General features: G+C 39.5%; 1 protein-coding gene across 2 annotated transcripts; it reads left to right on the forward strand.

Annotated features, from left to right (window-relative positions):
* On the forward strand, positions 1–24,030 carry LOC306698384 (uncharacterized protein). 2 transcript variants are annotated; one of them, XM_079162667.1, is made up of 41 exons: positions 1–112; positions 246–284; positions 377–638; positions 1,938–2,052; positions 2,315–2,405; positions 2,492–2,598; positions 2,689–2,899; positions 2,992–3,117; positions 3,791–3,908; positions 3,992–4,130; positions 4,244–4,348; positions 4,477–4,546; positions 4,654–4,791; positions 4,883–5,047; positions 5,131–5,225; positions 5,348–5,474; positions 5,569–5,824; positions 6,577–6,626; positions 6,738–6,838; positions 6,933–7,084; positions 7,200–7,338; positions 7,414–7,521; positions 7,615–7,794; positions 7,879–8,118; positions 8,225–8,381; positions 8,578–8,706; positions 8,936–9,086; positions 9,648–9,691; positions 9,804–9,995; positions 10,089–15,599; positions 15,714–17,936; positions 18,583–18,812; positions 19,586–19,754; positions 20,781–20,873; positions 20,989–21,029; positions 21,271–21,393; positions 22,020–22,121; positions 22,226–22,354; positions 22,751–22,790; positions 23,132–23,255; positions 23,407–24,030. In XM_079162667.1, the coding sequence occupies exons 1-41, from the start codon at positions 34–36 to the stop codon at positions 23,579–23,581; spliced, it is 12,846 nt and encodes a 4,281-aa protein (XP_079018793.1). In that variant the 5' UTR covers positions 1–33; the 3' UTR covers positions 23,582–24,030. The 2 variants fall into 2 exon arrangements, with proteins under 2 accessions (XP_079018793.1, XP_079018792.1); XM_079162666.1 differs by having other exon boundaries at positions 10,089–17,936.
* The last annotated feature ends 407 nt before the right edge of the window (positions 24,031–24,437 follow it).

A 24,437-nucleotide genomic window follows, 5' to 3' on the forward strand; every position in this document is an offset into this window, starting at 1 on the left:
CATCCCTGTCAGGGCAGGGACTATTCAAGAATCATGAGAACAGCCAGGATGCTACTTGAATGGGTAATACCATGGCTCATCCTCTACCTTGGACAACCAGCAGCCAGCACTGGTATGTACAGTTAATGGCATACAAAGAGAGCTGCATATATCAAATCCAACCTTATTGCTTGTACTGGATAATACCAATACAAACAGTCTGCTTTTGTCTGATATTATTGATAATGTGTCTTTCTTTTTTTCAGTCACGGTTCAGACGGTTTCCAAAATATCTGTAATTAGAGGTAATTTTTCAAAGATGAAGGATAAAATACCTAAAAGTCATGTACAGTTTGAACTACAGTGTAATAGATGTTTATTTTTCTCCTTAATCAAGAAGTGAGACCCGCTCACAATGACCAGATCTGCAGTACATGGGGAAACTATCACTTTAAGACTTTCGATGGAGATTTCTTCCAGCTTCCCTCTACCTGCAACTACGTCCTTGCGTCCCAGTGTAAAGGAACCTATGAAAGTTTCAATATTCAGATCCAACGGAAGGAGATAAAGGGGGCCAGCGTAATTGAAAAGGTCACTATGAACCTGGAGGGGGCCGCTGTGGAATTAGCCGAGACTTCGATCAAAGTCAATGAAGAGCTGTGAGTCTGTTTTTGCTTTTTTATTTATTTATTTATTGATGACGATTTGTCACATTATAAGAACAATGAGCAAGAAGCAAATAAGAAACAAAAAAGCAAATAAATAAGAGGTAATGGGTTGATCAGTAAATCAAGGCAAAGTTGCCAAATATAAAATGAAATATAGCACATGGTACCTCAAATGATTATGAAAGATCTGTCTCATTAGTTAATTAAATAAGCACACCACCGTTGTTCTCCCAATTGTTTTTTGAGTCGAATGTAGTAGGTCAGCTGTTATAGAAGATGTAGGTGTTTAATAACATTTACAAAAAGCCAGTATTTTGTCATGTCATTTTTACTTGCTGCCAGCGAGACCTACAGGTGTTAGGTATCATCTTTTCTGAGCCCATCAGGGATATGTCCAAGAAAGAGGGATGTTAATGTCAAACTGAACTTAGGGTCTTTGAGATGATTGTTGCTACATCCTTCCAGAAAGTCTCAATAGTGGGACAAGACCACAAAACGTAACAAAAAAACAAACAAATTTCTCTATAGTCCCTCCAGCAGCATATCTGAGTGCCAGTTTATTTGGACTTCTGTTTGAAAGTGATATAAAAGTGAATACAGTTTTTCCATCAGAAGTCTTCCCAAGTTTTGGAGTTGGAGGAGGACTACAGTGTTTTCCAGTCAGTTAGCCACATGTCTTTGGTCATTTCAATGTCCAGATCTTTTTCCCATCATTGTTTCCCATAATCTGTAGTGTCCTTTTTCAGTGCATGGATGAATATATGAATAACATTTGGATTAGAACTGTCTACTCTTTTACAAAAATGATCACAAAGCTGTAAATACCTGTAAAAGTCCTGCCCCCTCAACCCAAATGTCAAACAAAGATGACCAAAACTATAAGGAACCCTTTTTTTAACAATCTTGCATCATGGAAGTGATACCAGAATAGACCCCTTGTTGGTGTCTCTTGCATTGCTGAAGTAAAATCGGGGTCATATACCGGCCATCTAGGTAATTTAATCTCTTTTTGGAGTTGGAAACATTTCACCACTTCCACCCATACTTTCAGTAAAACAGTCTGCAATATTTCCTTCTCTTTACCAACACATGTATCCATTAAATATAACTCCATAGTCTTCCATTTGGCTACACAAGATGGGTTACACCCAGAGGTCTGAATTCTGTCGTATTGCTTGGGCCAGAGGTTTAATAACTGAGTCGGTGTTGATAATGTGACTTTTTATTACCAGCTGATGATCTAGTTCCAGTGATGGTTAATGTCTTATCCCCCTCCCCCTCTCCCTATAGCATCACTCTACCATTCAGCCAGGTTGGCATTTCGATTGAAAGAACCGTGTCCTACGTGAAAATCGTGTCAAAGCTGGGTTTGGTCGTCATGTGGAATGAAAAAGACTCCCTCTGGGTATGTGTATTCATTATGTCCACATACATTGCACGTATAAATAATATCTAAATATTGCTTTGTATTATTATTGATAACTTACACTTATTTTGTTTTACTGCTGTTTGGGAGATCAGAGAATTGACTATGGGGGCATAAAGATTAATCCATGTTAAATCAAAGGGAAGCAATTTTGAAATAAAGTGCATAATATTAACACAGTAGTTACGAGATTTCTTAATTGACTTATTTATTTCAACTCAAATTCTCACCTGGTTTTAAGGTTGAGCTGGATAAAAAATACAAGAATCAGACCTGTGGCCTGTGTGGTGACTACAATGGAGTCCAGGTTTACGACGAGTTCATCAAATCAGGTGAATACTTAACAATAAAGCCAAAAGAATCTGTGCTCAAAATCAGTCTTCACATTTGCTAAAACCTCGTTTTCCTCTTGAAACAGGGGAGTCTGTACCTCTTGAAGATTATGCGGAACCTTCGATAGTCAATGGTCCTTCTGAAGGGTGCGATATCGTCTCCTCTCCCGTCACACAGACCTGTGAAAATCAAGTATGTAAAAATGGATCTGCCTTTCACATAATTCTATACATAACAATAGTCAAGGTACATTTTGAATACATCATATACTTTGCCCCGCAGAAAAAACTCTGTGAAAACCTGCTGACAGGACCTGCATTCCTCAGCTGTCAAACGCTGATTGCTACTGACTCCTTTGTCGAAGCCTGTTTGAAGGACCTGTGCCACTGTAACAGTAGCTCCTCATGCTTGTGTTCAACCACATCAGAGTATTCTCGTCAGTGCGCTCATGCAGGCGGGGAACCACAGCAATGGAAGACAGCAAACCTGTGCGGTAAGAACATTAACGTTTGAGCTTAGATGTGTTTTACTGTAGTTGAATCAGAATCACTGTTTCTAAATGTTACTTTTTTGTGTTTTGAATAGCAAAAACATGCCCTTTCAACATGGAGTATAAAGAATGTGGTAATCCCTGTACTGACACCTGCAGCAACACCCAGCGAGGTCAAGAGTGTGAGGATCACTGCTTAGATGGATGCTTTTGTCCAAATGGTAAGTTTCCTGATATTAAAAGCAACTCAGATGATGTTTGTAGTCCAGTAGATATCAGAGGGTTTACTTCCGTTCACACATGATTAATGTATGCTCTCTAATTACTTTATTTGTACTCTTGACTTTTGCAATTAGCATGCAGCATGAGTAATTCATGCTATTAAATTACCATCAAGTTGTTATAACAACAGAAGCAGGAGTTATAGATTAGGCGGCAGGCTAGGACCTGTGTGTAGGTATTTAGTTGCCTACAAATACTGAATCAATTACGTCACGTTAATATAGTGAGTTTATCACATTCATTACACTTGTCCTTGTCCTCTCAACACTCTTCTTTGTACAGTTGAGATGCTACATTGTACATAACTTTGGCTGCAATCAGTTAGGTGCACTTATACAACTGTGTAGCCTAATGTACCGCAAATTCATAGAGAGAGTTGTCAGGCCATGGACAATGAAATGTAAATGAGGTGCTTGCATTTTATGCAGTTTTGTGTTGATCTTGGATGCAGATAAACGATGTTGTTATCTTTTACATCCCTTAAAAATATGTTAAAATGGCAAAAAATAAAGGTTATGTTGTTAATGCATATGCACACATTATTAATGGGGTTTGCATTGTGTAGAACACTTTACTTTACTAGACTAATCATGTCATTATGTTTCTCTCAAGGGACTGTCTTTGATGACATTACACAAAAGGGGTGTGTTGCTGCTGACACATGCTCCTGCTTACACAATGGCAAGCCATACAAACCAGGGGAATCATACTCAATTACGTGTCAAGATTGGTAATTACTCACTATTTTCAATATAATATTCATAACGTGTGCATTTAAGGTGATCTGTTGGACTGACTGAACTCTGTTTACAGCACCTGTTCCCAGGCTCAGTGGCTCTGTAAGAATAAAGACTGTCCTGGTATCTGCTCCTTGCTGGGTGGCAGCCACATCTCCACCTATGATGGCAAAATGTATTCTTTCCATGGACAGTGCTCTTATATTCTCTCCAAGGTGAGTCGTTTCAAATTAAATTAATTCATCCTTTAATCCACATACAAAGGTACAATGCTTGTTAATAAGCACACTGTTTGTAATTAAGTGCATTTTTATCTTCTGGACTTTAGGGAACTAATGGGACTTTCAGCGTCCTTGGTGACCTGGCCAATTGTAAAAGGTCAGATAAGTCGACTTGTCTGGCTGCAGTCACCCTACTACTGCCTAAATCCGTGGTAAATTAACAGTATATTATGGTTTTCTCTTAACAAAGATAACTCTTTAGGATTTTCTCCATTTCACATCTGCTGGAAAGGTTTACCCTAAGGTTTTTTAACATATTGTCCTTTTTTTCCCACTGCAGAAGGTTGTAGTTGGAGCTAATGGACATGTTTCCTATAACAACCTGAACACTCCGCTGCCTCTTATCACGGGTAGGTTGGTTCTTGTTAGTGCTCATTCGCCGATGATATCGCAACATTTAACTGAGTTTGCTCAAATTAAATCTCTTTATTCAACGTGAAAATATGTTCCCTTGCAGATGACGTAACAGTCTTCAGCCCATCGACATTCTTCATCGTAATCCACACCAACTATGGGGTTGTTCTCGAGATTCAGCTTTCCCCCATTATGCAGGTCTACATCAAAGCCAGTGTTTCCAATAAGGGAAAACTCAGGGGTATGTTTCACTTCTCTTGATTATAGTGTAAATTATCCGCCTTTTGCAATAAGTATTGTAGAAAGTATTAAGTACCATTACCATTATCCAGGTCTTTGCGGAGATTTTAATGATGTGGAAGCTGATGACTTCAAGACCACAAATGGACTGTGTGAGGGAACGGCTGGGACATTTGTCAACACATGGAAGGCCAAAACATCCTGCTCCGATGTGACAAACATTGTTGGGAACCCCTGCATTTCGAACATAAACAAGGGTAGGTCACAGTCATCGTACTTCATATCTTGATATCATTGTTTTTAACATTTTACCAATAGACATGTTTATTTGTCTTTGTAGAGAAATATGCCCAACACTGGTGCGGCTTGCTGTCAGACCCAACAGAGATATTTGCAAAGTGCCATTCTCTAATAAATCCAGAAGATTATCAAGCTGTAAGCAGTGATTTATTTTTGTATGCAGTATAATGTATGTGTGTACTGTATGTATTTGTGTTATTTTACCTATTTAACTATTTAACATTTCACCTATTAATTGAGCTTGTTTCTCTCTGCAGTCTTGTACTTATGACACCTGTGCCTGTGAGAACAGTGAGGAGTGCATGTGTGCTGCTATATCCTCTTATGTCCATGCATGTGCTGCTGAAGGTGTCGTATTGAATGGATGGAGGGACACTGTATGCCGTAAGTTAAACCTAAATTATCAAATGTAAAATAAATGAAGTCCATATTCATTGATAATATTTAAACACTATGTGAACCTGTTTCCTTTCAAAAGTCAAATACACGACTGGCTGCCCTTCTACTTTTGTGTATGGCTACCAAATGACAAGCTGTGGTCGCACCTGCCGCTCTCTCAGTCAGTCAGACTCAACATGTGAGGTCGAGTTTACCCAGCTTGATGGCTGCGGCTGTGCTGAAGGAACTTACCTCAATGAGAATGGACAGTGTGTGCCAGCCTCAGACTGCAGCTGTCATATGGGAAACCAGGTGATACGCCCCGGGCAAAACATTAAAGTCAATGCACGAACTTGGTGAGTTTTTCAATATTTCAAGTAAAATGTAAGCAGAACAATAGTTTTTAATAATTATTATTGGGTTATTTTAGACTTTTATTTGTTAGCTGACGAAAGCGAGAAGAGAGAGATGAGAAGAGAGAGAGATGGGTTATGACATGCATCAAAGGTCCCGAGCAGGAGGAGAACAGGGAATATTGCGGGTCATAGTCGGTGCCATCAGGGCTCCTCTAGAGCATTTCATTTTAACTGAACAAAATTATCCTGGATTAGTGGGTCTCAAGTGTGGGTCAACTTTGTCAACTTTTAAAGTGTAATGTTTATCTGGGAGAGTGTTTTATTTTTATTTTGATGTCACGATTCCTACAAGTGCACATGGCTTCCCTTTGTTGATTTGTATTTTTATTTTAAAAGTATGTCACATTGGTTCAGCGGAGAGCAAAAAGGTTCTGGGTTTGACCTTCCGGATTATTTCCCAAGTATTAATTGATTGGAATCACTAAACTGCCCACATGAATCTGTTTGCATGTGTGATAGACCAGTGATCAGTCAGATGTACACTGCTTTTCGCTTAGTATGTGCTAAAAATGTCACCAGCTCCCTGCAAACCGTCAAGTAAGCCTATCTGTGTATAAAATGACTTAAAGAGAACTGCAGATCTAAAGGCTAGAAGTTGGGAGACACTGTCCACTGACCACTACTTTTACTTTGCAAGAAATTGAGCAAAAACTAGTAAGAATTAACCTTGCATGTCTTTCTATGTATTTCAGCTCATGCCGTAGTGGAAAACTAGAATGTACAGGAACCCAAATAACTAAATGTAGGTACAAAGCACTCAGGTCCTCATAGTAATCCTTCTATAACAAAGCACAGTAAGACCAACACCAAGCATACAGTCATGTCCTTTGTAACACACTATCATTGTCATCAGCATGCACAGCGCCAATGATTTTCTTCAACTGCTCAAGCGCACAGCCAGGTGACAAGGGGTCCGAGTGCCAAAACAGCTGCCAGATACTGGACACAGAATGTGTAAGATTGAGAGACTGGTTCATAACTGTTGTTGAATATTCTATACATGTATATTAAAGCACTATGTTAAATTATTTGCTGTTACACTGTATAGGTCAGCACAGAGTGTATGTCAGGCTGCGTATGTCCCGATGACCTGCTGTCTGATGGTAAAGGAGGCTGTATTAAGAAGGAGAGCTGTCCCTGCACATATAATGGAGATTCCTATAATTCTGGACAGACTGTCACTGTGAACTGCAATACCTGGTAAGCTCTTTATTCTTCCCATACTAATGTAGGACTGTGTCAGGTCACTGTTGTGTGTGTTCATTTTTTTCCGAGGATAACTGACTTGACATCACTCAATCTATTTAAATCATAGCACCTGCAAAAGCAGAAAATGGGAATGCACAGATCATGAATGTGATGGAGCCTGTACCATATATGGAGAAGGGCATTACATCACTTTTGATGAAAAGAAATTCTCCTTTAATGGAGACTGTGGCTACGTCTTCACTCAGGTACAGACTTATATACAGTAGACTTTGTGATTCTTCAAAAGTCAGTGTTGTAATACTGACATCAATATCTTGCAGGATTACTGTGAGGGCAATAAGAATGGTACCTTTCGGGTCCTGACTGAGAGCATCCCATGTGGAACAACTGAAAGCATCTGCTCCACTGCTATCAAACTCTACCTAGGGGTACATAACACTATTATATGCATTTAGAATTACTTTTTTAATGCTGAAAATTATATTTCAGGGTTACAAATAAGCATGTTTTGTTTCTTTCAGAACAATGAAATTGTTCTTTCAGAGGAAAATGTCAGAGTTATCAAACACAGCAAAGGGCTGGACATACCCTTTAAAGTCCACACTATGGGCATATACCTTGTCATTGAGGCAAAGAATGGTCTTGTTCTCATTTGGAATAAGAAGACAACACTCATGCTCAAACTCAAGCCCACATTCAAGGTGGGTGAGGAGATATACAGGCATTCAGATACATGTTAATAAGGTTGCCATTTTACAAATTAACTAGATCTCATTTCATCCCAGGGAAAAGTATGTGGTCTTTGTGGGAATTACGATGGAAATATCAAGAACGATTTTACCACCAGAAACAAAGAAGTTGTTGTTGAAGCCCTTGACTTTGGAAACAGCTGGAAAGTGTCACCTACCTGCCCTAATGCTAAAACACACAAAAATCCCTGCAATCTGTACTCACACAGGCAAGCATGGGCATTAAAACACTGCAGCATTATCAATAGTATAGCATTTGCTGGTTGCCATTCAAAGGTAAGAAATCTGCCAAATAACAGTCTACTCAATTACTGTCTGTATAATTAGCAATCAGAATATAATCCAGACTCTACTTGCATTTACAATGGTTTCTTTCAAAAAGGTGGATCCACAAAACTATTATAATGCTTGTGTGAAAGACACTTGTTCCTGCAACACAGGAGGAGACTGTGAATGTTTCTGCTCGGCTGTAGCAGCCTACGCAGCTGCCTGCAATGAGGCCGGAACCTGCGTGAAATGGAGGACTCCCACAATCTGCCGTGAGTGTTTTATTTCTGTTTCTGTAAGGACATAAACCAAAAAAGCAATGTGATTGTAATCACCATCTGTCATTAGTCATTTAAAATATAGAATTTACAAATAAAGTCTGACTTGCATTTTATTATGAAGATTTGATATATGATTAAGCAATCTTATATTGTATCTTTTTAATATTCCTTTCTTTTGTTTCATCAGCTCTGTTCTGTGATTTTTACAACCCTGATGGCGAGTGTGAATGGCACTATGAGCCCTGTGGAAAACCATGCATGAAGACATGCAGGAATCCCTCAGGAGCATGCTACAATCACATTCCAGCACTAGAAGGTAGAAATGACATGAATGTAATAGTGTATGTATTTTTAAGGTTTTTAATCAAAGAGTTAACCATGTTTGGTGTTTTCTAGTAAAGCCCACTGGTTAAGCACAAAAGTGCTTAATGTTAAGGATTTTTCTTTCACCGCACAGAGATTCTCACTTGATTTAGGCTAGACTTCCTGTCTGTACCTTTTGGGTGCTAGTTCTACAATTTACAATAACATTTCATTTTTTTAAGGTTGCTATCCAAATTGCCCGCCTGAACGATCTTATTTGGAAGAAGATACAATGCAATGTGTGCCTCAGGAAAATTGTGGCTGCTATGATAACGAAGGGAAGCATTATAAAGAAGGGGCGCTCATGCCTACTAATGAAAGCTGTCACAAGTGGTAGGTCACTTTCCATCTTAATAATTATATTTATATCATACAATATATATTGATGTATAAATATATTATGAAATAAATTAAGGTAATTGTGAAAACCAAACAAATAAGACAATAACATGAGACATAAGGGCACCACTATTGCAAATGCGTTGCGCAGATCACAGTTAAGTGCAGATTGGGCAGTGCGTCAGACACGCCTGGCGCACCTTAGGCACACTTTGATACAGAGTGGAATAAGCAAGAATACATTATCATACATTCTAGGTGGGCTTGTTAGAGATTGTGCCAATCATGGCCAATCATATTTCTTACTTTCATCCCCTTTATACAGAAGCATCTCCCCGTCATTTTGGGAATGTTTGTCAGTTTGAGAACCCTTTCGAAAGTTTCCCTCAGAGGAAACGTGTTGATGTGTGGGACCTGCAGAGCTTCATATATGCTTACACAGAAATCCATCGTGTTATCAAAATATAATAATATCATAATTCTAATTATTTAGACAACTAAAAAAGGCCCACTGTGTAATTGCTTTTAAATTTTCCCTCTCTTGTCTACCTTTAGTAATTGTTCTTCAACAAAGATGAAGTGCATCTATGACACCAAAGGTAAGTATGGTTATGACCATTTCTCTGATGTGATCATAACACAAGGATTAATTAAAAGACAATAGAATGAATCTATGAAAAAAACGATTCTTATTAATTATTTATTTTGCAGCTTGCACTTGTTCATACAAAGGAAAGTTGTACGAGTATGGAGATACAGTCTATGACACACATGATGGAAATGGAACATGTATCACAGCTTTTTGTGGAGAAAAAGGAAATATTACAAGAGTCGTAGAAGCTTGCTCTACAACTGCACCCACCACGAGACCAACAACAACAGTCTTTACTTTTGAAACAAGTGGTAAGAGTAAAAAGCTATAAAAATGCATAAGTGTGTATTATTTCCAAAATATGCAGTGTCTGTGACAGTTTGTTATTTTTTTGACAATCATAGAGAGATCGACCACAACAGCAATCACAAAAGAATCTGCAACAACAGAAGAACCCAGCACCCCAGTAACACCCACAGAAAAACCCACCACAGCAACCACAGTCACAGAAAAACCCACCACAACCACAGAAAAGGAACAAACTACAGCTGCAACAACAACTGAAGAACCCAGCACCCCAGTAACACCCACAGAAAAACCCACCACAGCAACCACAGTCACAGAAAAAACCACCACAACACCCGGTGACTGCTATGTTTGTGAGTGGTCAGATTGGCAAAGCAAAGATTACCCTGGTGGTGAAGATGGTGGAGATAATGAACTCATTGAAAACATTACTGATCCGGATCTGAGTCTTTGCAGTAAAACTCTGGAAATAGAATGTAGAGCAAAAGAATACAAGGATATCCCTTTGGAGGACTTAGGTCAAATTGTAAAATGCGACCAAAGTAAGGGACTAATCTGTCTTGACAAAGATCAAAGTATACCTCCTAAATGTCATGACTATGAAATACGAGTGAAATGTTGCAAAAACAAGTGTATGTCTTCAACCACAACTGCACCCTCAACAACAACAACCACAGTCACAGAAAAACCCACCACAACCACAGAAAAGGAACAAACTACAGCTGCCACAACAGCTGAAGAACCCAGCACCCCAGTAACACCCACAGAAAAGCCTACCACAAAGACAACCCAAACTGTAACAGAAACACCCACAATCACACAAGAATCCACAACAACCACAGAAAGGCCCACTACTTCAACAACAACCGAAAAGGCAACGTCAACGATCACAGAAAATCCCTTTACTACTGCTGTTACAACAACTAAAAAGCCTGCCACAACAACCTCTGAAGTTGTAACAGATACAGTGGTTACAACAGCACCATCAACAGGACCCATGGTCAACATTACAACTACTAAAACCACAGAAAGAACGACAGTGACAACAAGATCAACCCCCACAACCACAGAAAAGGAACAAACTACAGCTGCCACAACAGCTGAAGAACCCAGCACCCCAGTAACACCCACAGAAAAACCCACCACAGCAACCACAATCACAGAAAAACCCACCACAACCACAGAAAAGGAACAAACTACAGCTGCCACAACAGCTGAAGAACCCAGCACCCCAGTAACACCCACAGAAAAACCCACCACAGCAACCACAGTCACAGAAAAACCTACCACAACACCCGGTGACTGCTATGTTTGTGAGTGGTCAGATTGGCAAAGCAAAGATTACCCTGGTGGTGAAGATGGTGGAGATAATGAACTCATTGAAAACATTACTGATCCGGATCTGAGTCTTTGCAGTAAAACTCTGGAAATAGAATGTAGAGCAAAAGAATACAAGGATATCCCTTTGGAGGACTTAGGTCAAATTGTAAAATGCGACCAAAGTAAGGGACTAATCTGTCTTGACAAAGATCAAACTATACCTCCTAAATGTCATGACTATGAAATACGAGTGAAATGTTGCAAAAACAAGTGTATGTCTTCAACCACAACTGCACCCTCAACAACAACAACCACAGTCACAGAAAAACCCACCACAACCACAGAAAAGGAACAAACTACAGCTGCAACAACAGAAGAACCCAGCACCCCAGTAACACCCACAGAAAAACCCACCACAGCAACCACAGTCACAGAAAAACCCACCACAACCACAGAAAAGGAACAAACTACAGCTGCCACAACAGCTGAAGAACCCAGCACCCCAGTAACACCCACAGAAAAGCCTACCACAAAGACAACCCAAACTGTAACAGAAACACCCACAATCACACAAGAATCCACAACAACGACAGAAAGGCCCACTACTTCAACAACAACCGAAAAGGCAACGTCAACGATCACAGAAAATCCCTTTACTACTGCTGTTACAACAACTAAAAAGCCTGCCACAACAACCTCTGAAGTTGTAACAGATACAGTGGTTACAACAGCACCATCAACAGGACCCATGGTCAACATTACAACTACCAAAACCACAGAAAGAACGACAGTGACAACAAGATCAACCCCCACAACCACAGAAAAGGAACAAACTACAGCTGCCACAACAGCTGAAGAACCCAGCACCCCAGTAACACCCACAGAAAAACCCACCACAGCAACCACAATCACAGAAAAACCCACCACAACCACAGAAAAGGAACAAACTACAGCTGCCACAACAGCTGAAGAACCCAGCACCCCAGTAACACCCACAGAAAAACCCACCACAGCAACCACAGTCACAGAAAAACCCACCACAACACCCGGTGACTGCTATGTTTGTGAGTGGTCAGATTGGCAAAGCAAAGATTACCCTGGTGGTGAAGATGGTGGAGATAATGAACTCATTGAAAACATTACTGATCCGGATCTGAGTCTTTGCAGTAAAACTCTGGAAATAGAATGTAGAGCAAAAGAATACAAGGATATCCCTTTGGAGGACTTAGGTCAAATTGTAAAATGCGACCAAAGTAAGGGACTAATCTGTCTTGACAAAGATCAAACTATACCTCCTAAATGTCATGACTATGAAATACGAGTGAAATGTTGCAAAAACAAGTGTATGTCTTCAACCACAACTGCACCCTCAACAACAACAACCACAGTCACAGAAAAACCCACCACAACCACAGAAAAGGAACAAACTACAGCTGCAACAACAGAAGAACCCAGCACCCCAGTAACACCCACAGAAAAACCCACCACAGCAACCACAGTCACAGAAAAACCCACCACAACCACAGAAAAGGAACAAACTACAGCTGCCACAACAGCTGAAGAACCCAGCACCCCAGTAACACCCACAGAAAAGCCTACCACAAAGACAACCCAAACTGTAACAGAAACACCCACAATCACACAAGAATCCACAACAACGACAGAAAGGCCCACTACTTCAACAACAACCGAAAAGGCAACGTCAACGATCACAGAAAATCCCTTTACTACTGCTGTTACAACAACTAAAAAGCCTGCCACAACAACCTCTGAAGTTGTAACAGATACAGTGGTTACAACAGCACCATCAACAGGACCCATGGTCAACATTACAACTACCAAAACCACAGAAAGAACGACAGTGACAACAAGATCAACCCCCACAACCACAGAAAAGGAACAAACTACAGCTGCCACAACAGCTGAAGAACCCAGCACCCCAGTAACACCCACAGAAAAACCCACCACAGCAACCACAATCACAGAAAAACCCACCACAACCACAGAAAAGGAACAAACTACAGCTGCCACAACAGCTGAAGAACCCAGCACCCCAGTAACACCCACAGAAAAACCCACCACAGCAACCACAGTCACAGAAAAACCCACCACAACACCCGGTGACTGCTATGTTTGTGAGTGGTCAGATTGGCAAAGCAAAGATTACCCTGGTGGTGAAGATGGTGGAGATAATGAACTCATTGAAAACATTACTGATCCGGATCTGAGTCTTTGCAGTAAAACTCTGGAAATAGAATGTAGAGCAAAAGAATACAAGGATATCCCTTTGGAGGACTTAGGTCAAATTGTAAAATGCGACCAAAGTAAGGGACTAATCTGTCTTGACAAAGATCAAAGTATACCTCCTAAATGTCATGACTATGAAATACGAGTGAAATGTTGCAAAAACAAGTGTATGTCTTCAACCACAACTGCACCCTCAACAACAACAACCACAGTCACAGAAAAACCCACCACAACCACAGAAAAGGAACAAACTACAGCTGCAACAACAGAAGAACCCAGCACCCCAGTAACACCCACAGAAAAACCCACCACAGCAACCACAGTCACAGAAAAACCCACCACAACCACAGAAAAGGAACAAACTACAGCTGCCACAACAGCTGAAGAACCCAGCACCCCAGTAACACCCACAGAAAAGCCTACCACAAAGACAACCCAAACTGTAACAGAAACACCCACAATCACACAAGAATCCACAACATCCACAGAAAGGCCCACTACTTCAACAACAACCGAAAAGGCAACATCAACGATCACAGAAAATCCCTTTACTACTGCTGTTACAACAACTAAAAAGCCTGCCACAACAACCTCTGAAGTTGTAACAGATACAGTGGTTACAACAGCACCATCAACAGGACCCATGGTCAACATTACAACTACTAAAACCACAGAAAGAACGACAGTGACAACAAGATCAACCCCCACAACCACAGAAAAGGAACAAACTACAGCTGCCACAACAGCTGAAGAACCCAGCACCCCAGTAACACCCACAGAAAAACCCACCACAGCAACCACAATCACAGAAAAACCCATCACAACCACAGAAAAGGAACAAACTACAGCTGCCACAACAGCTGAAGAACCCAGCACCCCAGTAACACCCACAGAAAAACCCACCACAGCAACCACAGTCACAGAAAAACCCACCACAACACCCGGTGACTGCTATGTTTGTGAGTGGTCAGATTGGCAAAGCAAAGATTACCCTGGTGGTGAAGATGGTGGAGATAATGAACTCATTGAAAACATTACTGATCCGGATCTGAGTCTTTGCAGTAAAACTCTGGAAATAGAATGTAGAGCAAAAGAATACAAGGATATCCCTTTGGAGGACTTAGGTCAAATTGTAAAATGCGACCAAAGTAAGGGACTAATCTGTCTTGACAAAGATCAAAGTATACCTCCTAAATGTCATGACTATGAAATACGAGTGAAATGTTGCAAAAACAAGTGTATGTCTTCAACCACAACTGCACCCTCAACAACAACAACCACAGTCACAGAAAAACCCACCACAACCACAGAAAAGGAACAAACTACAGCTGCCACAACAGCTGAAGAACCCAGCACCCCAGTAACACCCACAGAAAAACCCACCACAGCAACCACAGTCACAGAAAAACCCACCACAACCACAGAAAAGGAACAAACTACAGCTGCAACAACAGAAGAACCCAGCACCCCAGTAACACCCACAGAAAAACCCACCACAGCAACCACAGTCACAGAAAAACCCACCACAACCACAGAAAAGGAACAAACTACAGCTGCAACAACAGAAGAACCCAGCACCCCAGTAACACCCACAGAAAAACCCACCACAGCAACCACAGTCACAGAAAAACCCACCACAACCACAGAAAAGGAACAAACTACAGCTGCCACAACAGCTGAAGAACCCAGCACCCCAGTAACACCCACAGAAAAGCCTACCACAAAGACAACCCAAACTGTAACAGAAACACCCACAATCACACAAGAATCCACAACAACCACAGAAAGGCCCACTACTTCAACAACAACCGAAAAGGCAACGTCAACGATCACAGAAAATCCCTTTACTACTGCTGTTACAACAACTAAAAAGCCTGCCACAACAACCTCTGAAGTTGTAACAGATACAGTGGTTACAACAGCACCATCAACAGGACCCATGGTCAACATTACAACTACTAAAACCACAGAAAGAACGACAGTGACAACAAGATCAACCCCCACAACCACAGAAAAGGAACAAACTACAGCTGCCACAACAGGTGAAGAACCCAGCACCCCAGTAACACCCACAGAAAAACCCACCACAGCAACCACAATCACAGAAAAACCCACCACAACCACAGAAAAGGAACAAACTACAGCTGCCACAACAGCTGAAGAACCCAGCACCCCAGTAACACCCACAGAAAAACCCACCACAGCAACCACAGTCACAGAAAAACCCACCACAACACCCGGTGACTGCTATGTTTGTGAGTGGTCAGATTGGCAAAGCAAAGATTACCCTGGTGGTGAAGATGGTGGAGATAATGAACTCATTGAAAACATTACTGATCCGGATCTGAGTCTTTGCAGTAAAACTCTGGAAATAGAATGTAGAGCAAAAGAATACAAGGATATCCCTTTGGAGGACTTAGGTCAAATTGTAAAATGCGACCAAAGTAAGGGACTAATCTGTCTTGACAAAGATCAAAGTATACCTCCTAAATGTCATGACTATGAAATACGAGTGAAATGTTGCAAAAACAAGTGTATGTCTTCAACCACAACTGCACCCTCAACAACAACAACCACAGTCACAGAAAAACCCACCACAACCACAGAAAAGGAACAAACTACAGCTGCCACAACAGCTGAAGAACCCAGCACCCCAGTAACACCCACAGAAAAACCCACCACAGCAACCACAGTCACAGAAAAACCCACCACAACCACAGAAAAGGAACAAACTACAGCTGCAACAACAGAAGAACCCAGCACCCCAGTAACACCCACAGAAAAACCCACCACAGCAACCACAGTCACAGAAAAACCCACCACAACCACAGAAAAGGAACAAACTACAGCTGCCACAACAGCTGAAGAACCCAGCACCCCAGTAACACCCACAGAAAAGCCTACCACAAAGACAACCCAAACTGTAACAGAAACACCCACAATCACACAAGAATCCACAACAACCACAGAAAGGCCCACTACTTCAACAACCGAAAAGGCAACGTCAACGATCACAGAAAATCCCTTTACTACTGCTGTTACAACAACTAAAAAGCCTGCCACAACAACCTCTGAAGTTGTAACAGATACAGTGGTTACAACAGCACCATCAACAGGACCCATGGTCAACATTACAACTACTAAAACCACAGAAAGAACGACAGTGACAACAAGATCAACCCCCACAACCACAGAAAAGGAACAAACTACAGCTGCCACAACAGCTGAAGAACCCAGCACCCCAGTAACACCCACAGAAAAACCCACCACAGCAACCACAGTCACAGAAAAACCCACCACAACCACAGAAAAGGAACAAACTACAGCTGCCACAACAGCTGAAGAACCCAGCACCCCAGTAACACCCACAGAAAAACCCACCACAGCAACCACAGTCACAGAAAAACCCACCACAACCACAGAAGAGGAACAAACTACAGCTGCCACAACAGCTGAAGAACCCAGCACCCCAGTAACACCCACAGAAAAACCCACCACAGCAACCACAGTCACAGAAAAACCCACCACAACACCCGGTGACTGCTATGTTTGTGAGTGGTCAGATTGGCAAAGCAAAGATTACCCTGGTGGTGAAGATGGTGGAGATAATGAACTCATTGAAAACATTACTGATCCGGATCTGAGTCTTTGCAGTAAAACTCTGGAAATAGAATGTAGAGCAAAAGAATACAAGGATATCCCTTTGGAGGACTTAGGTCAAATTGTAAAATGCGACCAAAGTAAGGGACTAATCTGTCTTGACAAAGATCAAAGTATACCTCCTAAATGTCATAACTATGAAATACGAGTGAAATGTTGCAAAAACAAGTGTATGTCTTCAACCACAACTGCACCCTCAACAACAACAACCACAGTCACAGAAAAACCCACCAAGACCACAGAAAAGGAACAAACTACAGCTGCCACAACAGCTGAAGAACCCAGCACCCCAGTAACACCCACAGAAAAACCCACCACAGCAACCACAGTCACAGAAAAACCCACCACAACCACAGAAAAGGAACAAACTACAGCTGCAACAACAGAAGAACCCAGCACCCCAGTAACACCCACAGAAAAACCCACCACAGCAACCACAGTCACAGAAAAACCCACCACAACCACAGAAAAGGAACAAACTACAGCTGCCACAACAGCTGAAGAACCCAGCACCCCAGTAACACCCACAGAAAAACCCACCACAGCAACCACAATCACAGAAAAACCCACAACTTTAACAGAAACACCCACAATCACAGAAAAACCCACCACAACAACTACAATCACAGAAAAACCCACAACTTTAACTCTTCAGTCTTCAACAACAGGCGGAACAACTTCATGTTCCTGCAAGTACTTGGAGCAATTGTTTTCTCCTGGTAAGCAATTGGTTATTGCATCACTTGTTGTTCATTTTATCATTATTAATATCTTGGTCATGGTTACACCTGTCTTTACAATGCAACTTGGCACATCTAATTCAAATTGCAGCTTCAACTCCAAGGTATTCATGCTCAAATCCTGTTTGCATTGAGATCTATTATCATAATCCACAGTCTGAGTTACCCTTCATTCCTTTTGGATCTTGTACAAAACTCGATTTGGTAAAATGTATGTACATGCGTTCCAAAAAAACCCCAATTCTCTTTATTCTCTTCACGGAAGATGTTTTTCATCTTTTTCCATGCATTAGCAGCTGCTTCTAGTTGGTTATGGCACCTGCACAGTGAACGGATAAATTACCACTGGAACTGGAAAGTTCAGTCACGACTACATTCCTTCTGATGTCTATTGCCAAAATGGGGCAATTAGAACTATTAATGATAATGTACAATTAAGTTAGTTCTGATCATGGATCCAGACTTATACTTTATATTGTAGTGTCCATTTAGAAAACTTTAGTGTGATTACTCGTATTCACAAATGTTGCATTATAAAGACAGCTGTAACCCTGGCACTGTAACTTGTTTTTCTCACATCATTAGTCATTTTGGATTTAACGGCCTGGGTTTTATTTTCATATAGGTAGCTTCATGTACAATAAGACTGATGGAGATGGTTGGTGTTTCACTGCATATTGCAATTCGACATGCAATGTTGAGAAGCTTGCTAGACTATGTCACCATACGACTCCACCAACTCCTACCACCACAACAAGCTCTGGCACTACAAAAGAAATTGGCTCTACAACTGCCAGTACAATTGCTTTATCCACAGTGTCCAAAAACTGTTCATCTCTGGACCCACCTCGAGAGGTATTTGAATTTAACAAGGAACAAATCATTTTAACTGGCATTGTTTACAGAGAGTCTATTCTGAGAGAGCGCCTGAAACAAAGTCTTTGATTCCTTTGGATGAAAAGAAGGCATTTTAATGGGTATTCTGCACACTCTCATTTGTCTGTCAATGAAACCATCAACATTAAAGTGCAACCGTAGTCGATAAATTCCACATGCAATTACTGATTCGTTTGAAGAGCCTCAAATACGTCCATATTATTGATGGGTGCTTCTTAGTTGATTTTCACACCTTAGGTCTTCCCTGGAAAACATCTCCAGTAGAGTAGAAGTATCTTATATCATTAGATATTTTCCCCCAGTAGTTGCAGAATATTGGAACAAAGGTCAATGGATTTTTAATATAATTTAATGTATTAGTGTCCCCATTAGCTCAATTAAAACAGAGGCTAATCTCTTTAGGATCTAACAAACCACATTAACATACAACATAAAAACACTTTCAAACACACCATAAGACCAACTCACAACATACGAAACTAGAGAAACTAACAGAATGAGATATTGATACATAAACAAAACAAATAGCTCCATAAATAAAATGATTTACATATAAGTAATATAACTTTGCTGTGTACCTCATATGTCACTACAAGTTACATCTGTATTTTCACAATGTTGTTAGACAATAGTGACATTTAATTTGCTGGCCTTTATATGAAATACAGCTAAGAGTTTGCATTTTTTATTTGTTGTTGACACGTTATGAACTTTGTTCTGTCTTAAAACAGCTTGGTGAGACTTGGCAGAAGGACTGTGAGCAGTGTACTTGTGATAAGGACACTCAGAGTGTTCAGTGTAAGCCTATCACATGTCCCACTCCAGAGCCAAAAAACTGTACTGGGGAAGGTGAGGTGTTGGTGAAGCGCAAAGTGGACTGCTGTGAAAAACTGGACTGTGGTGAGTGATTCAAAGTAACACACCTTCATCTGCCGACAATTTTTAATGGAAGGATCTTTCGATGATTTAGGGGGAACTTCACTCATTTTATACATAAATATCAGTTTTCTCATAATAAGGAGTACTACTCCTTATTACTAGTTTGTGAAAACAGTTGCATGAATCTTATTTCCTCTTCTGTATAATAGCTTTCTAAAGCCAGAGAAAATACACTCAGATGCCAGTTTATTGGGTTGTCTTTGCTAAACCGAATGCAGCCTAATACAACTATCCTGCTATAAATCCTAAATACCTCAATGTAGGTTAAAATGTTCTGTTTTGTAGAGAGTTGATTGAACTTCATGATCATTTTGGAGGATGTAAATTGTGGTGCTGTTGAACTGTATTGCATTATACCGACATATGTTTCTGTTATTTAGCCTACCCCGAGTGATATCTGATATAATTTGCTAAGAAGGCACTTTGAGTATCCTGTATAATACTGATAAAGTATATTCACTTCATACCGTATTTACAGCAATGCTACATGTATAACATTCTGTAAAGAATCCAGCACCTCTTTAATAAAGCTTCTGTACAGTTATGGTTACAGACTCTCTCTCTACCTCCCTAAACTCAATTTTTGAGCATAATTCATTTGCCAAAACAAAGACTAAACAAAAAAGATAGGAACTGATAGGATTATTATTATTATTATAGTTATTATTATAATTATTATTTCACAATTATTATCACAATAATATTGTTATCGTGAATTGTTTTGGCCACAATAATTGTGAAGTAAAAATCTGATATTGTGACAATCCTATGTGACTGTATGATTAAACTTGGCAGTGTCTGCTGGTGTCTATAATGAGTTAGTGAATCACTCAGTAAAGAATGGTGCTTGTTCAATTAGGAGATCCGTTTTTATTTTAAGGTATAGGTAGCAAGAAGTAATTGTCTATTTTCCAGGAGTACCTGTTAATAGTTCATTTTTTTGTCATACTTACCAGCCTTTGAAATGTCTTTCCTTTTAACCAACAGCATGTGATAAGAACCTCTGTTCGTCGCAAGAACAGAAGTGCAAACTGGGATTTGAGTTTGAAATGTTAAATGCCTCGTGCTGCCTGTCTTGTGGTAAGCTTTCCATATACATTTTAGTTCCATATGCTTAGTGTTAGTGTGTGAAAGACTTCAAACTAAACTATGCATAAGCCTTTAATGTAATCATATTGTCATTATTTTAATCTAGTACCCAAAGGCGTCTGTGTCTTCAATGATACTGAGTACAAGGTAAGGAATAATATTCATCTGAAATGTGCACAAATAAGAGTATACTTGTTTGTTAAAGTGTTACTAAAACGCTGCAATCATAAAATGAACTATACGATAAATTAAGTATTATCTTAGTATTTAAGTTAAACATAGATCCCCAGTCTTCTGTATTTTCACAATGTTGTTAGATAATAGTGACATTTCATTTGCTGGCCTTTATATGAAATACAGCTAAGACTTTGCGTTTCATTGTTTACAGCCAGGTACGGGTTTCTCCAAAAGCCCATGTGAATCATGCAGCTGTACTAAAACTCAGGATCCCACAAGCAAGTTGAACACCATTGAGTGTGTTGTGATTCCCTGTAACCCAAATTGTGAAAAGGTACGTTTGTATGTAACTATCAACAGCATTGCAGTTTTTAATTAAATAGGAAGTAAAGGTATATAGTGTACAAACATGTTTACCATGAGAGCACATGCATTCGTGTTGATCTGTTTACCATTTGCAGATACATTGACTTTGCTGTTTATGTGCACATGACGATAGGTTTGAAGATGTCAGTGTTTTGTTCGAGTTTAACAAAAAAAAAGAAAATTAACAAAACTACAAGATCTTTGTTTTTACTTATCCGTGTTATATATAGTCTCTAGTCATGCAAATGTTTTGGTTGTATTTGCACAGGTTTGAGATATCTGTCTCTGAGATTTTGCCGCCTTCCAAATTTAAACAAAAGGGGAATGTAATGACAAAAAGTGGTAGTGTTTTGAGCACCACAAACTAAACTACATTCACCCCAATTTGGGTGTCAGCAAGAATCTCAGAGATGATATCTCAAACCTTTAACATCAGAATGGCTTGATAAAACTTTTGGGGTAAGTGAGATACAAGTTCTTTATGTAATTTGGATGAACGAGACAGTATAGTCAATACTACTTATTAGTTATTATGTAGACATTTAATTGAATGAAGTTGCACACTATTTTGATTTGTGCTTTTTTTCCTAATAGGGCTATGTGTATGTAAAGAATCCTGGAACATGTTGTGGAGAATGTAAGAGAGACAGCTGTATTGTGGAGGTCCCAGGCTTCACTTCTGAGATAATTATTAAAGTAAGTACAGTGTAATGGGAACATCTTCAGAAATCTGTCACCTTAAATGTTGGTACCAGTCAATGTTTATTTTCACTAATTGACCTCTTCTACACCTCTGACAGCCTTCTCAGTCTTGGTCACCGCCAAATGATAATTGTGTCAAGTATGGATGCGAAAAGGTGAAGGATCAGTTCATAACCTCTAAAAATCTAACAACATGTCCTGCATTTGATCCAGCAAACTGCGTTCCTGTGAGTATAATCCAGTCCTGAAACAAGCAGAAGTTCTTATTTCTGTCAGCTATAATCTTTGTAAATAACTCTGAACTGGGGCTGACTTACTGCACTTTACATCCAAATTGTAGAATATGGGGTTAGTTTAGCTATTTCTGCTACCATGCACAAAAAGGATTTCCATTTCTGATCGTAGACTTTTGGTAAATGGGAAAAAATTAGATAAATGGGCAATGTGAAATATGAGAGACATCAATACATAAAATGTGCTGAAATACACAAATACATAGTGAAGAAGAAATTGCATTATATATTGCAACAGTAATACTGTACACATGACTCATAAGAGACTCTATATCAGTCGGTGTTGTTTATCTGCATATTTTACTACAATCCATATTGTTTATATTACAGGGAACTGAACAAAGTGATAGCATCGGTTGTTGCAAAACTTGTAAGTATGAGTCAATAAAATTAATTCGAATGACACAATATCACTGTCATCCTCTGTTACTCATAACGTGCGTCAACAGTGGTAAAAATATTATTCAAAGACTATTTTCATTATTGATTAATATGTTGATATTTTCTGAAAATGTTCATAATTCAGAAGCTGGATTTTTTTCCTTTTTAATTAAAAGTGAACTCAAATTATTAATCGATTACCCATAATGCAGTTTTTGCATAAAAGCAGAGCCTAAAACACCACATATTAGAGGCTTTATTTTATTTTGCCACTGAAATGACACCATTTTTTGCAGCAAGATGAAAAAGATGTTCATTTGCCATTCACAGGTACTCCAAAAACCAACTGTCAAATAAGCAGGAACACCACCTATCTGGAGACAAAGGACTGCAAGTCAGTTGAGCCAGTGGAAATCACAGCCTGTGTAGGACCTTGTGGAGCGTCTTCATCAATGTGAGATTTATAACAAAATATCTGACAAAACTACTTACTCAATCATGCGGAAATCAACCGTTTTCATGTGTAGTTTCAAGATATATGTTTTGTTCACATTGAACAGCAAGTGACTGACACTGATCCTGTCTGAAACTGCCTCTATTTACAGCTACTCTGCGGCAAAAGAGCATTTGGTGCATTCATGCACATGCTGTCAAGAAATGGCCACCAGTAAGAAGGAGGTGGAGATGAACTGTGTCGATGGCAGAAAGATAAAGCACACCTACATTTCAATTGACAAGTGTGGTTGCGAAGTCGCTAAATGTGTGGACAAGTCAGACTAATGTAAACATTTAGCAAGACAAGCACATATCTGTGTCCTGGTGTTTCTTTTAGCTTTTGAAGAGGATTTTCCTTTTAATGGAAACTTAACAATGTGGTGTATTTAATAGAGGGTGTTTCTCTTTCTTTTACTGTAAATTACTTGAGATATAAAAGACACAAGAATGGCTCCAGATATTATAGAACGCTGTAGCAATATTTTCTTTTGGGGAAAGGGATTATATTAGTGGTAAAATGTGAAAGATTTGAAACATGGATTTGAATTTTTAATGATTATTGGTCATTATTTTAAACAGCTCCATCTATGTTGATGAATTAACTCACAACCGATTGAATATATAAATAAAAGAAGGTAAGAATACTCAGGCTATCTTTGCCCTGCATCTTATGTGTCAAACTTCTGCAAATATGAATGTCTTTATTGTCATTAAAATCGAATGTTTACTCGCAATTCTGTGTTGTTGTTTTTGTTTTTTTCTCAGGTATTTTTTTATGTGGATTTGTCTTGAAGTGTTTGCATGATGCACTGTTGGTAGAGAGAAGAATCTCTTCACTTCAATAGAAAATATATTTATTTTGCCTATGGCAGTGCACCATCATTTATAGTTGTATATGTATTCAATATTATTTTTATATGTAGTCAGTCACCATCAAACACATACTTTGAGTCACAGTCTAATTTCAATAATGAATCAACTCAAGAAATATATTTTTTGCAAGTGATACTTTTAAAATTAAAAAAAGCATAACTTTTCCCCAATATAAAGTAATCAAAACATTGTATTTACTAGTGTACAGTATTGTATTCTCTAGTAGTCTTGGCACTGGGTGCACAATCAAAACTTGGGGAGCATTAGT

This window comes from Pholis gunnellus (assembly GCF_910591455.1).
Source record: "Pholis gunnellus genome assembly, chromosome: 7".
NCBI lineage: Eukaryota > Metazoa > Chordata > Actinopteri > Perciformes > Pholidae > Pholis > Pholis gunnellus.